At 38.8% G+C, this 14,431-nt stretch overlaps 1 protein-coding gene across 1 annotated transcript; it reads left to right on the plus strand.

Annotated features, from left to right (window-relative positions):
* Positions 1-2,192: 2,192 nt before the first annotated feature.
* Positions 2,193-12,376, plus strand: LOC104075588 (actin-related protein 3B-like; the record flags this gene model as incomplete). Its single annotated transcript, XM_009576142.1, has 4 exons — positions 2,193-2,285; positions 10,169-10,294; positions 10,744-10,827; positions 11,428-12,376. Coding segments are annotated over 4 exons (399 nt in total), but the record flags the coding sequence as incomplete, so codon positions are not given.
* Between the last annotated feature and the right edge of the window lie 2,055 nt (positions 12,377-14,431).

Consider the following 14,431-nt stretch of genomic DNA (forward strand, 5'->3'; position numbering starts at 1 on the left):
CCAGCCAAAACCAGGACAGAAGTCCATTGAAATCTCTGTTGCTGTGGTCAGAAGTAACATGTACAATTCTGGGAAACATTATAATACCTAGTCTGTCTGTGTTTTGGTAGTTCAGTCTGAGTGAGGTTCAGGATATTGTGGGAGAGGAGAGAGTCAAGTTTTAATATGTCACAGTATAGCAGAGAAGGTCCTCTCCGTTCCTATGCATTCCATTAAGTTTATTGCAGGCAACCATAACCTGTAATACTGTTAAAAAATTTAATCAAGATCCATGTTAATACTGGTGAAGTTTCCCTTTGTCTACCCTCTTCTTATTGGAAGGATATTAAAAAAAACCTCATTCTCTCACCTTTTGTCTAAATTCCAGCCTTAATCTGTTTGTGGTCAGTCTGTAGCCATCTGATCTTGTGCCAGCATTAAATCTCTGGGCTAAGTAGTTTCTCCTCCCTGCTGTTTACCCATGTGATCTTTCAGAGAGTCATTGAATCCTGTGTCAGACATCATTTTAATAGCTCCTCTTTCCATAGTCTCTTCAAAGACTGTTAGAAACAGGATAAAGGACTAATTTCCATTTTCTTCATTTCTTGATAGTTTCTTGGCTCTGTATTGGGAAAAAAAAAAACCTGAACTGACTTTCTAGACAAGAAAAACACACTAGATGATATGTACTGCATCCAAAGAGAATTTCTCGCTGGACTTCATTAATTCCTCACTTCAAAGGGTATCAAGTTAGCTAGGTAAAAGCTGCCTTTGGTAAAGCCTGTCTTGTAATCTTTTCCTATTTTCAGTTTATCTCCTTCTTACAAAATTTGTTCTGAAGTCTTTAATACTCTTCAAGTTAGGCTTTGGGGTTTGTATTCTCCAGATTCTCTCTCCGCTTTTTAAATTAGGTGTATTACTTGCTGTTCTCCAGCCATATGGTATTTGCTAGTGGACTGCAATTTCACATGCCCGTTCTCTAGTCCCCTTTCTGGGAGCGTGTTATACTCTGCTTTGGATGCCATAACTCTATTTCTACCTATTCCTTTTGCCCTGCTGTGTTATCAGTATCTTTATGGAGAGCTTGGGAGAAGATTTCAGGCTGTAGTTCATTCAGATGAGAACTCTCCATGTGAAGCAACACCACTTCTTTCTTCTCTTTTAATTTATGTGGCTTCATATTTTAGCTTCTTGCATGATTAATTCTTACTATGGAAATTAGCTTGAATTCTTGGGGATTTTTCACATCATTCTTGTGGCTCCTGATCTCCAAGCCAACTTCCTTTGCTAATTTCTCTTCCAGTTCAATGTGTACTTGTGTTTTGGCTTTTGTTACTCATCCAGTTAGATACTTCATCTTGTTTAGGATGTAAATCCCAAATAGTTTCTGCACCTTTGGGAAAGTTTTGAAGTTATGTAATAATATAATCTATAATAACATATTATTATGTATTTATTTATAATTCATGTACTTTCTCAAAGTTTAATCTGTGAAAGGGCAAAACCTAGGCTATGAACTGTTTTGTTTGTTTGTTTTTTAAAAGCTTGTGTTAAGTTTTAGGTGGAAAATTGCCATTAGTCCAAGAATGTTTTCTAGCATTAGCAACTCTGACTCTCTAGTACTTATAAATGCAGAAATTTACATTAGCACTGTATTAATGTTTGCTTTGATGGGGATTTCCACTCAAGACCTTAAGAGTATTGATGCCTTTTTGAGCATAGATTTTGTGTGCTTGTACCAAAAAAAAAAAAAAAAAAAAACGACTTTTTGGTGGGAATTTAATAAGTATTGTAGTAGGGTTGAAAACTTTTTGCAAGGGAACATTCTGATTTGCACACTGACTTTTTAAATTTCATTTAAAAGGAAGGGCATGACCACATTATACAGTAATAGTATCTTTAATATTGCAGAAGAACTCAAACTCACGTCACATGCAATAGTAGGCCCATAGTACGTAAATTTTAAATAGTGAATTTATGACTAAGGAAGAGACTATGAATTTCTCTGCAGAAAAAGGGTTTCTCGTTTCCCTTATACAGAAGTGGATTTATTATAACGGAGAATAATTGGTGAGCAGGAGTAATAGTGATTTTGATTACCACTCGCCCCCTTTAAAAGTGCTATTAAAAAATCTCTGTACAGTCTCACTTCTGCCTTCTTGTTTCTCTGTTCTTGGGAGAAAATATCTAATGTCTGTTCTGTTTCATTGTAGTTTGCTAATCCTGATTTTATGGAATCCATTTCGGATGTAGTTGATGAAGTTATACAGAACTGTCCCATTGACGTCCGGCGTCCATTATATAAGGTATGGTTTTTCTGTTGCAAGATTAACTTAATTCATTTGAAGACTAAATATCAACATCATCATGAAGCATATACATAGCTACCACTTCCCCCACTATGTGAAATGTGAACTTTGAATACAGATAAAGTTAAAACAAAGTGCCACTTCTGAATGAAGAGTACTTGATATTTGTTGCTTTTTATTTCTGAAAGAAGGGTTATCTGTAGCACTAGTTTGATACACAGGTAAGTATTGTCCCCAGGGAGCTGAGGCAGAGGGATGTTATTTGTATCTGACACTTGTAATGAGAATTCTTGTGCATGAAAGCCTTTGGCTTTTGCCCATTTTAAGGGTTACATCATGGTCTCGTCTCTCTCACCCCCTCCTCCACCCCCTGTGTTATTAAGCAGTGGTTTCAAATACATAGATTTTTTTCATAGTCTTAACTTGTATCTGCCCACTGTCTGCAGTTTTAGCCAGGTATCGAACCCAGTATTAAAATACAGAAAGACTTAAAATCTTTTAGGAGACAATAATTGTGCCTGCTTAAACTTGTCCAGGGTATTGTCCAGAGAGTACTTTCAGTCACTGTTTCTTTAAGAAATGAAAAGGAAGGTACTGACAGGCATAGCCTATGGCAAGCTCTCTTTATATTGGCAGCACATCCTATGCTTCCTGTTTGTTTTCTGTTTGTGCAGCAGCAGTGCCCTTTTGGAAATAACAGCATAAAGTAATAGCATGGAGACGTTTGCTTGCTCATGAAAAAGTGGTAGTTTTCTTCACCCGTTAGAATGAGCATTAAGTTCTAACTAAGTCATATCTCAGGGTAACTATTAAAATTTTGCAATCTGTTTTACTTGCCTAGTAAACATACTCTAATCTAGAGAGACATAGTGCTTCAGAGCGAATCTGTGAAGCAGTTTAAAACGGGAAGTTAAACAGCTAAACAAGCTCATATGGGGAGTGAATTTTGCAGTAGATGTCTTCAAAGACTTCAAGCTTAGGTACGTTGCAGAAGGTTTTAGGAAACTCTTAGTGTCTGGTTGTGCTTAGGGTCCGTGCTTTTTTTCCTGAAAGACCGAAGTTGCCATAGAGCAATAGCTTCATCACTTGGTAGGGTGGGGATTAGTACTGACTTCTGGAAAGTGGTATTTAAAAATTGAGGTTAAGTTACTCTTTCCTCACTGTAATCAGCAGGCAAATAACTTTCCCTTGGCTTGCCACTGATTGAGACTTTGTTTTTCCATTTCCTGTTTTTCATTATACTTAATTAAAACAATGTTATACAATTACCTATTGAATGTAATGATAGATGTCAGTAGTTATTAATGCTAATAGTTGCTATCTTCTTTAAGCAAGGTCTCTGCAAAGGGATGAGCATCTCTGTTCTCATTGTTTAAAACAGTGTATAGGTACAGAAATCCACTCACACTTTCTCTTAGTTTCTGTGGTTTATCAGTTTCACTTACCCACAGCGCTGCGTGGTGGGCAGCCAAGGCCCTGTGCTTTGGAGCTGGGTTTCCATCAAATGTATTTGGATTCTTCCTCAGTGTTCGTGTAGAAAATACCTGCAAGTATCCTTCTTGCAGATTATATGTGGTATGTAGCCTTTGAAGCATTGTTTCACAATCCATCTTTTGATGTCCTATGGTATTTCTCTTTTTTAGTTTTATTGCCAGTATCCCTGTTTCCGAATCTGATCAAATCTCTCTTACGAGGCCAGTTATCTTACCTTATGTTGATGTTTGGACCAGCAGGACCTTCATAAGATTATTGTTCTTCAGCCAGATCCCATAGCCTGTAGCTGTTCAATACCAACCACAAACATTCTTTCACATGTGATGAAGCCTTTTTAATTGTATAATTGTTGCCAGCAATGCACCTTTTTTGTTCTTCTTCCCAATTCCCATGATTACACTGTCTTAATGTGATTGCTTGGAAGAATTGATTTATGTTCTTATTCTGTCTCTCTCTGTGTCTCTAACACAGAGCTGAGAGTTCTGGATTGCTTGGGATGAGCTGCTTTCTGCTAAAATGGAAGAAGATAAGTAGGCTGCTGGGTTTGGAACCAGAGGACTTGCATTAAAATTTGAAGAAATAAGGTGGATTTTTTTATTTTGTATTTTTTTTTAACAAACCCAAATCTTCGGAAAGTGATATGAAATTTAAAGTGAGTGCTCAGGTGAAATGATGGAGGAGTAATTTCGGATCTTACCACATGGCTGAAATAATCTGGCATCCTTGCTATGTTGATCGTTCCTGTGTGTGGAACTCCATTGAAAAATGACCCATCCTGCATGCAGCTAGAAATGCGATCATGCTTTTATGGGGCTCAGTGAGGCATTGCATCACACTTGGCATTCTTTGAGAAGAATGGTGTGTAGTTTGTCTATTCCATTTTTTTGAGAATTCTTTAGCTTCCTTTTTTCTTAAAAGATTGTTCCACAACCTTTCCTTATACTTATCTCATATTTATATAAATATATAGTATAACTGGTATCACAGAAATGCAGAGAAACTAGAGGGAGGGAGTGGTAGCGTGATGGGGACTATGGTCTGCAGAAAAATGTGGTCCTTTTCCCAGCTTTCAGGTTACTATGAGCATACTATTAAACACAGTGTAACTAATGCACACCCAGCTTGAATCAATGGGAAACATCTTCTCTGTGGTATGGCCACAAGAGATGCTAGTGTTGGACGTTTTCAATACTAGTTGCTATTTAAAAATCTGTTTTCAACCTGGAAATGCTCTGACACTTGTCCTAACTTTTGTCAGTTAGGACATGAGTTTTGACACTTAAGTGTCAAAAAAGAGTAGCTGAGTTTAACAGTCAGCTAGTGAATATAGTTGTAATAACTTTAAAAGTGGACAAAGGGCTTTCAGAAGTTCTAAAAACTGCTTGATATTCTAATAAATGGTATTTTTTTTGTTGGTAACAGGTTCAGAAACTGTCACTCTTACTCCACATTCTCCTTCCTCTTTCTTTTTCCCCAACTAGAGTCTTTCCCCAGACACTTCCAGAGTTTAGATGGTAACAGGAGATGAGAAAAGTATTGGCAGTTCTGAGGTCTGTGCCTTCTCCCAGTAGAAAGGATGTAAGTGTAGGGTCATTGGCTGTCCTAACAATTGATTTCTTTCAACTTTTCTCTGCTGTAGTTTTGGCACAATTATACGGATGAAAGAATTTAAGATAAGTGACATCTGAAACCAGGTAAATTCTGTCAGAAATACCTCTGAAAGATCCTAACCAAGCATGTTTAAATATTCATGATTCAAATTATGATGGATCAAGTTGTAACATTCTTGACCTCAAACATTTAAGCTAGTTTCTCAAGCTGGAAACATTGCATGAGATGGGGACTGTAATGTGTTGGCAAGTGTGGTATTTTATTGTAGATAAATCATCCAGATTTTCTGTGGAAATGCAAGTGCATGGAGACAGAATTTTAATGATACTGGCTCTTTTCCTTAGAGAAAATGACTTTTTAGCTGGGTGCGCAACTATTGTGGTCAATAGTGAACTTGAGCTTGCTAATACAATTAAGATTTGGACTAACTTCTTGTATCCACGTTCTCTCGTAAGGTTAAGCTGTTGACTGCCCAGCTCGTAACGAACCATCCTCAAAGCCTGTAGAGGCGTGTGGGAGGCTAGAGGAGTGGTAAATATCCCCCTAACATCACTTCTAACTTGAATTGCCGGTTAATACTTTGTGCAAAAACAGCTTCACATGCGCTGCGTGGTGTGTAGATGGCGCTGTCAGACTGCTGTGCGGCGTCCGGCTGGACATCTGCGAGCTGCAGGGAGAAATACAGTCTGTGATGGTGCCCAGCTTATTTGCTCTATCAGCCGTATTCTTGCCTTTCCCCTTCAAAATTGTAGGTATCCTCAGGCACAAGACTGGATAGGGTTCAACTGGCTTCTGCTTATCTGTGCTTCAGCAAGATGGCAATGTGTGCTATTAATTACTAAGTGCAGAGCGGGGAGGCTCAGTGGGTGACGTAAGGCTGGAGAGACTGCCAGGCCATGAGATCTGCATCATATTGGCACCGATGATAAGACATGGGAAAGGACAGGTATTCCTGCTACCTCACGTGGAAGCTGCAAAATTAACACTGTGAGCATGGCACAGGAGTACTGAGGAGAAGCCTTGTTTATTCCTATCACAGCTGTAATTAAATTTATAATGTTACCTGTGCTAGCTGGTTTAACAGTAGCTCAATACATCTGCAGTATTTAGTGGTTACTTTTGTGTCTGAGTGCAGGCGTATTTCTGCAGAACAGCACGACCGTAAGTCATGCTGAAGTCTTTTGCTATTACTCGAACTGTTAAATGAACATTGCAAATCATGATTTTAAAGAAACAGAAATTGTTTCTTCATCATCAGAAGTCAAACGTATTTAAAAAATAGTGTTTCTCACAATACATTTACTTCTTTGTAATATATTTGTTGTTTGATATGTATAATATTTCTCCGTATACTTTCCATAAAATATTGGCAAATATTGCCCTAACTAAATTAACAGGGCATGTAGCTTAACTGATTCACTTGCTCATGAAGTGCTTGGCTTCAGCTTGTGAACCTTCCAGTTTTTACCCATAATAATTTTTATTAACAGTCATGTTAATGCTCTCATTACATGTCTCTGGTGGTGTGGTTGTGTCATGTTAAACAACTTTAATTTAGGTTATTTGGGAGGAAGGGAAACTGGGATATGTTGTTGAAGTTTGTATTTACCAGAAAAGCAGTGGATGCTTCTCAGTTTGGTGCTGCAAAGCCTGAAGTGTCCAGCTGAGAGTGCGCTTATACCACGTTACAAGGTGCAGTGTAAAGGTGCACAAACCAGTTCAGCACCTTGTGTTTGGTAGCATTGACTTCTGCAGAAGCTAATTTAACTTCTTGGAATTTCAATGTAAACTTTATTTAGATAGACATATCTCTTACTGGGTGGTTTTGTTAGGTAGCCTCATATCTCTGCAGCAGTGTACTGTACAGGCATAATACCAGAAATGGTATGGAGAGGAACTCAATATCCTAGAGTTCATAAGAGAAGCAAAGGGTGTGAATGAGAAGTGAGAAATTTCTTTCCAGCCCTCTGAGGTGATTGGTGTTCACCCCCTGGTTTCCTTCCAGAAATGGCCTACTTTCATTATTTACTTGTTGTGGTTAGCTTTTTCAGGTGTGTGGAAGGTCTTCATCCCTCTCTTCTAAGGGAATACATTCTTCTGAAACAAATTTTCAACCAGTTAGCTGTAAAAGTAAAAATCAGTGGGAGCTTCTTTCTGTCAGATGGTATGATAATCAGTGTTAGCTGTGAAACCTGTGGTCTGCTTAGAGCTGTTAAACCAGCTGAAGTGCATTTGAGCAGAGTGAGATCAGAAGTGGTCTTGTTTAAAGGAATCAGCTGGAAACAGATACTTAAATCCTAACTGCCTTTATGACTTTTTCTGAGAGGCTAGAGAATTCTCAGGCAGGCTGAAAACCCAAACAGAGAAGGTTTCTTCACGGATGTATTTAGCATGCTTCATTGTTATTATGTTTTTTGTTAAGTAGTTACTGGAATTACTGTATTGTGTTACACTCAGTTATTCTAGAGAAGGTGTTTGCTGTGGGGCGTGGTTTCATGGTTGTTTTTTGGGTTTGTTTGGTTGTTTTTTTCCCCCTGACAGTCTTTTCCCACCTTCATTGGGTCCTTTGTAAGTGGTGGGTGTGGTGTGTGAGGGGTTGGATTCTGCTTTCATTGTGAGTGAGGCTTCTGACCTCCTTGCAGAAGACTGACCTGCTGAGTTGTGATAACTTACTGAAGCCCGTATGTGAGCAGTCTTCTGCTAAACAGTTAGCACAGATTTGGCCCAGTGCTGACAAGAAGCACAGGGAGCAGGGGAACTGTGACTGTATAATTAACTATCTTATAAAGGCAGTTGGTGTCACCTAGTTACTTATATTCAATATTCTGCTTAGCCTGGCTTGTCCAGATATGTGATAATGAGATGACTCGCCTTTTCAGCAAGTATACCCTAGTGCTTCTGTTCTTGACCAGTATTATTGTTAAACTTCTTTCAGTGTGTAGAAGTACTTGAGTAATCATAATCTGAGGAAGCTTCTAATCCTGGAATGATAAAAGATCCTCCCAGTGTTACTGCTAACTCTGTAGTTGCATGAGTTGGTCTCGGATGTATTCAAACAATTATTCTCAGGTGTATTCTGAAATCTATTTTTGGAGGTAGCAATGTCCACTTTATGGAGTATACTTGAAGTTTAATTTGCTTTGAATAGAATTATTGCTTTCACTGTCTTCAACTGCCAACTTCATTATCTCCAGGTTATATTTTCTGATAGCATCTTTTTAATTACTATTTCATCACTCAGGTTGGTTGTTGCCTTTTTTTTCCCCATTAGCAATTTTCTTTTCCCATGTGGAACATGTGACCACTTTGAGGCAGGGGAGTGTGTGGGGGAGCAGGGGGAATCTCCCTCCTGCTTCAATTTTAGGACCAACTGTGGTTTCTGGCTCCTGCTTATACGTATGTCTCCTTTCCTCTTCTCTGTTGTCCTCTTTCTTTCGGGAAATGTTTCAGTAATGTTATGGGGATGTGTGCTTTTCTTTTAAGTACACCTGCCTTGTTATGCACTCTTTTATACTGTAGATAATCTGAAGCTGTGAAGAAATGAGTTTTTCCTACTGTAGTAGCTTTTTACAATGTGCAGAGATTTTTTTTTCATGAATAAACAAACAGCTTTCTTCTCACTTTACAAGTTACAAACAAGATTTTCCTTGTTATCTGTTGCTTAAAATCCAAGCAGTTACTTCTGCACCCTGCAAATGTGAATGCTTATTATGCATGTCTTTGACTCTTCAGATCTGTGTGCAGGCTTCCTGGCTGAAAGCAGTGGTTCAGGGATTCTTTCATTACATGCACAGTCTTGGTCTGCAGTGTCAAAAACTATTACTGAGAGATAATACTTTGACCTGTGTATAACGAACTCTTGATCTCAGTTGAGTTCCCTGTGGACACATGTCTAAGGCATATAAGTGGTTTTAGTAAGCACTAATTGGCACTTTGGTTTGCAGTTGCAGCAGTATGCAAGGGCACGCACGCAGTTTTGTCATATAGAGTTCATTTTTCTGATTATGAAATGCATTTTTGCTGCCACCAATGTTATGTTATAGGGCTCCTGCTTTGAATCCTCCCACTTTTGAAATGACTTCTGCATTAGTCTATGACCCTGCAACGTTATCAGAATTAAGGATGTGACGTTCTAAAACTCCTATTTAGAATCCAAGTACAAGTCCAGGCTAAGAGCCTTTTGGTTCTGCTCTGAAAACTAAGTACTACTAAGCAAGCAGGTATAGATAAGAAAAGTGAAAGGCATTGTACCTTTCTCTGTACTGCAGTCCTCTTTGGAGGTGTGGTACCTTTTTGAAGAATCATTGGACTTGCTGGTTGCTATGTTTAGAAGTTTAACTCTTAAAATAAAAAAAAAAAATTGAGTTCTAGATAACTTTACAGCTTTTGGAAAGACACTAACAGTAATATTATGAGGCTAGAGCCTTATTTGGTATCAGGGCTGAAACTGCTTACTATGAGCATCCCTGGGAAACTTTTTGATGTAGTGTCTTATTTCTGCTGCTCTGCACATGTAGGGTATTAGCTCACCATTTTAATGGAATCCTTCTCTTTTGTAATAACATATTTTACATAAAACTCTTCTTTAAAGGGGAAAAAAAGAAAGTAGGGGACCATGGACTTCCTATGGAAGTTAAGCAATGCGTAAGGTGTTCTGTGTAGCTTGTCAGCTTCCTAATGATGTTAAGATCCAAATAGTCACCTCTGCAGTGTTGGCTTTTGGCAAAACTCGCTTGAAGATGGATTTAAAGAATGTGTCTTTAATTTCTGCACAGAATGTGGTTCTGTCAGGAGGATCCACGATGTTCAGGGACTTTGGACGACGACTGCAAAGGGATTTGAAGAGAGTAGTGGATGCAAGATTGCGGCTTAGCGAGGAACTCAGTGGTGGTCGGATAAAAGTAAGAAAGAACTTCAAGTGCGTTGATTACATGAGAAGTGAAAGAAATAAAGTTCGGAATTTTCACCTCACTAGTGAAAATGCAGTGTTGTAAAATGAGTAGTATATATGTATGTGTTGCTAAACATGTTGGTAGCCTTGCAATGTATGACATGTCTTTACAGGAACCTTAAAGTTACTGTGAGCAGTCTCTCAGGGCATTTCTGGTTTCCCTTCTAGGAGATATGTGATCTTAGCAGTAGGCAAGAGGGATTTAACTGTTGTGTCCTTCAGCATACTAATCGTGAAGAGTTTTATGACTTGGTCTCCTAGGGAACGTGGCAGACTGACTAATAAGTGTGAGATAGGGATGTGAATGGAGGGCTGAAGATGTCTGGGTCTGAGCATTTTCAGTTTGTAAGGATCTTGCCAGAAAATGTAAACCAACTAAATACAAACTGTTTTTCTTAGCCCAAACCAGTTGAAGTTCAAGTGATAACACATCACATGCAGCGTTATGCAGTTTGGTTCGGCGGTTCCATGCTGGCTTCAACAGTAAGTCTTTATCAAAATTGTTCTGAATTTTTTTTTTGTTGCATATTGTCTTCTGGCTATATTTGATCTGAGCACTAAGTTTTAAGCCTTTTCATTGTGACAGCCTAAACTGTGTCACATTCTGCAATCCTTACACAATTTTTATCTCAGTAAAATTTATACAGGGCAAGTGGGAGCTTTACTTGAGTAAGGGTATAATGATTTGACATAATTCTGAAGTAGTTTTTATGTGATAGTGGCAATATAGTCCCTTTATTCTTGAAGTCGACACTAGAGGTTAGTTAGGGCTTCAGGAATACAGGATCCACATCAATGGTCTTAAACCCGAGAGAGAAGCAAATACAGGAAAATGGGAGCAATTCCTGTCTCCAAAGTGGGATTGCTTATTGCTGTGTTTAAAAGCAGTCTTCTGTCCAGATAAACTTTTCTTGATTAATTGTATTCATATCCTAATATTTCTAGTTTTATTCTGTTTTAAAAATGTAATGCCATGTCATAAAGCTGCAGTCTACAAAAATGTTAAGGCATTAGTTTATTTGTCGTTTTTTCTGCTTGATATATTCTTATGCTTTTGAGAGGATTTGTTTTATATTTTCATAGCCAGAGTTTTTCCAAGTATGTCACACCAAGAAAGACTATGAAGAGTATGGCCCTAGTATTTGTCGTCATAATCCTGTTTTTGGAGTCATGTCATAACGCTCGTCTAATGAAAACGATCTCCGATATCTTGCTGGTGAAGAAACTCATGTAATGCAGAGGAAGGCAGCAGATACTGTAAATACTGAAGCAAGATGTGGTTGTCTCTTGGAAGCATTTGGATCACCACCGTGCACTAAAGCACAACTTACAGCCCCAAGTCATTTCAGTAAAAGCCATTTCTCTGCTGACTACTTTAAAGCCTATCCTTCTTTCTTCCTAAATGTGAGGTAATTGAAAATAGGTAAGTCTCGGTTTAGGAGGTTGTGCAAATACTACTGAAACTGAATCTAGAAGAATAAGGCAGTGCTTTACTGCTTGTGGAAAGATTTAAACCTTTCCCACTTTTGCCCTGATTCTGCAATCAAATCTTTAGCAATGAGCACTAAATACCACATTGCCTTCAGGGGAGTTGGAATGGATGCAGGTACCTGCCCAAATGGATTAGATTGCAGGATTGGGACTGTACTTTGTAAATGTAGGTTTTTCATATCATTTTGTATTTTATGATATTGGTAGGGTGAATTGATGACTAGTTCTAAGCACGAACAGCTATCAATGTCATGGAGTGATGTTACGCATTTCCAGGTGTGAGGCATGTATTGGAGTTGTGCTGGTATTTTTTTTGGCAAAAAAAAAAAAGCCATGTATGCTAGAAACTGATTTGTTGTTTGGATGACACAAACTAAGTGATTTACAATATTGTATGAAGTTTATTATAGCCACTGCTACTTCGTTTTGAATTTTCTGAAACTGTTTTATAGAAGATGATGTTTTGTTTTGATGTTGGTGAGTGGTGGATGACACACGGGCCTTGCACCAGTGAAATAAAAGCTGTTAACATCTTTATGAATGTTTGTGGTAGTCATGATTTACATACTTGTCCATTTTATTTCACAAGGTTAGCTTTCCATTTATATGTCAACGTACATGGAATCATAGTTGGAAGGGCCCTCTGGAGACTTCTGGTCCAGACTCCTGCTCAGTGCAGGGCTCACTTCAAGGTCAGATCTGGTTGCTCACGAGCAGTCAAGTTTCTGTGAATGTGTTCCTTAACGTCACTGGCAACCTGTTCCAGGGCTTAACTACTCTATTATGGGTACATGTTGTTTTGTGGTGGACATGCTGTTTGTTCTTCTATGGTTTAAATCTAAACAGAGCAGGAAATTCTACTTATTTTGTCTGTGCTGATATTTAGCTGATATCTGTCAGCAGAGATTCTGTAATAGTTTGTGTAGCCCGATAAGAATTTTACAAGACACATCAATTTGGTTTTAACTGGCATAGAGGGATTGAGACCAAACAATTATTTGTTCAGCATAAATTAGAAATTAAACAAAATGGGACTTCATGACTCAAGCCTGATTCTGAATGCTTTTGAACTTAAAGCTCAGCTCTCAGGAGAAACACATTGAAGCTTACTTTGCTCAATCCTCTCACTAAGAAAGAAATGGGTAATCTAATATAACGTGTACTGTTTCAGCTTGTTCCAGTATTACATCAGCTTGTATATGTTTAAATCTGTTTCAAGTTTGTCACTGCATTGCTGGCTAGTTGAGTTTTTGGCCTGTACGGCAGGATCCAGAACCATGGGGACAACGTGGCTGGAGTCAGGCTTCAGAGGAATATTTACACGTTTAGTGCATTGAGCAAGTGTGGGCTGAAACACTGACATGCTCACTTGGTGCTACAAAATAGGGAATGCTGGGCATGTGGCATAACGATGTGTTACTCTGTCGCCTGCAGCCAGTTTTAGCCAGGGATTGAGATATCTCAGAGTTAGCAAGAGGTGGCATTTTTGGTCCACACTTCTGACATAAGGCATGGGCACCTATTTTTTGGGGGGAGAAAACTTCTTTCAAAAAGCAAACAAGACTCACTTTGAAAACAAATGAGGAAATGTGCTCATGTTCACTCTTCATTATTGGGGGGGGGAAAAAAAAAAAAATCGATAGTAAGAAAACTAATACAGAATGTTCAGATGTCCCGGAGCTGAGTTCCTCTGTTCTTCAACTTTTTGGAAGACTGACCTGCCTATCACAGTACAGACATGTGAGTTTTTACAGTCATTGGGCGGAAAAAAATTCAAGATGAGATGTGTCAGAGAACAAATGTAAATGTGAGTTGTTGGCCCCTTTTCTTCTGTCTTGCTGACTACTGTTGGGCTAATTTAAGCTTGTTAGCAAGTAAGCTTGCCTTTTCAGTTATGGTTATGGATTCCTTGTAAATAGTTAATGAATAAACACAAGGGTCTGTGAACGGCAAGTTGAAAATTGATTCCCTAACCTGCTGCTTTGGGCGCTCACCTGAGAAGGAGCACAGGCATTGGGTTTGAATCCTCTTGGACAGAGGAAGGAATTGAACCCAAGACTTAAAGCCAGAAGGGCCAGCAGGTATCTATTCTGCCTCCAGACACTTAAACACCACCAGTTACTAGTGCACTTCTGCAAAGTGTGATTTCTTAAGAAGTGCTCTCTCTAAACCTAATGCATCAAGGCAGATTTCTGGAGCCTGGTGAGGGTAATAGTTTGCTGCTCTAATAGCTTGCTGTTGCTGAAGGGGTTGTGGTACTGCTTTGTCCCTGGAGCAGGCTCTGGTGATCACAGGACACTTCTGTGAGATGACTTAACATGCTAACCTTGCAGAAAACTCTTCTCACCCCCGTTTTCTTGAATGCAATGATGTGTCAGATTGGCTCACCATGTTTCGTGAAACTGCAAGTGTATTGAATAGAACAATGAACCTGGACCTAAACTGGTCTTGAGCTTTGCTGCTGGTTGCTTGATGAGTCTTGTGAAGTTGGTTCCTCTGTTCTGTTCTTTTCTTACTGGCTTGTAAAATGCTTTGAAAATCTATTGAAAAGCACTGTAAAGATGTAGGTCAACAGCATTGCGTCAGTGGTGGGACT

This window comes from Fulmarus glacialis, unplaced genomic scaffold, assembly GCF_000690835.1.
Source record: "Fulmarus glacialis isolate BGI_N327 unplaced genomic scaffold, ASM69083v1 scaffold14484, whole genome shotgun sequence".
NCBI lineage: Eukaryota > Metazoa > Chordata > Aves > Procellariiformes > Procellariidae > Fulmarus > Fulmarus glacialis.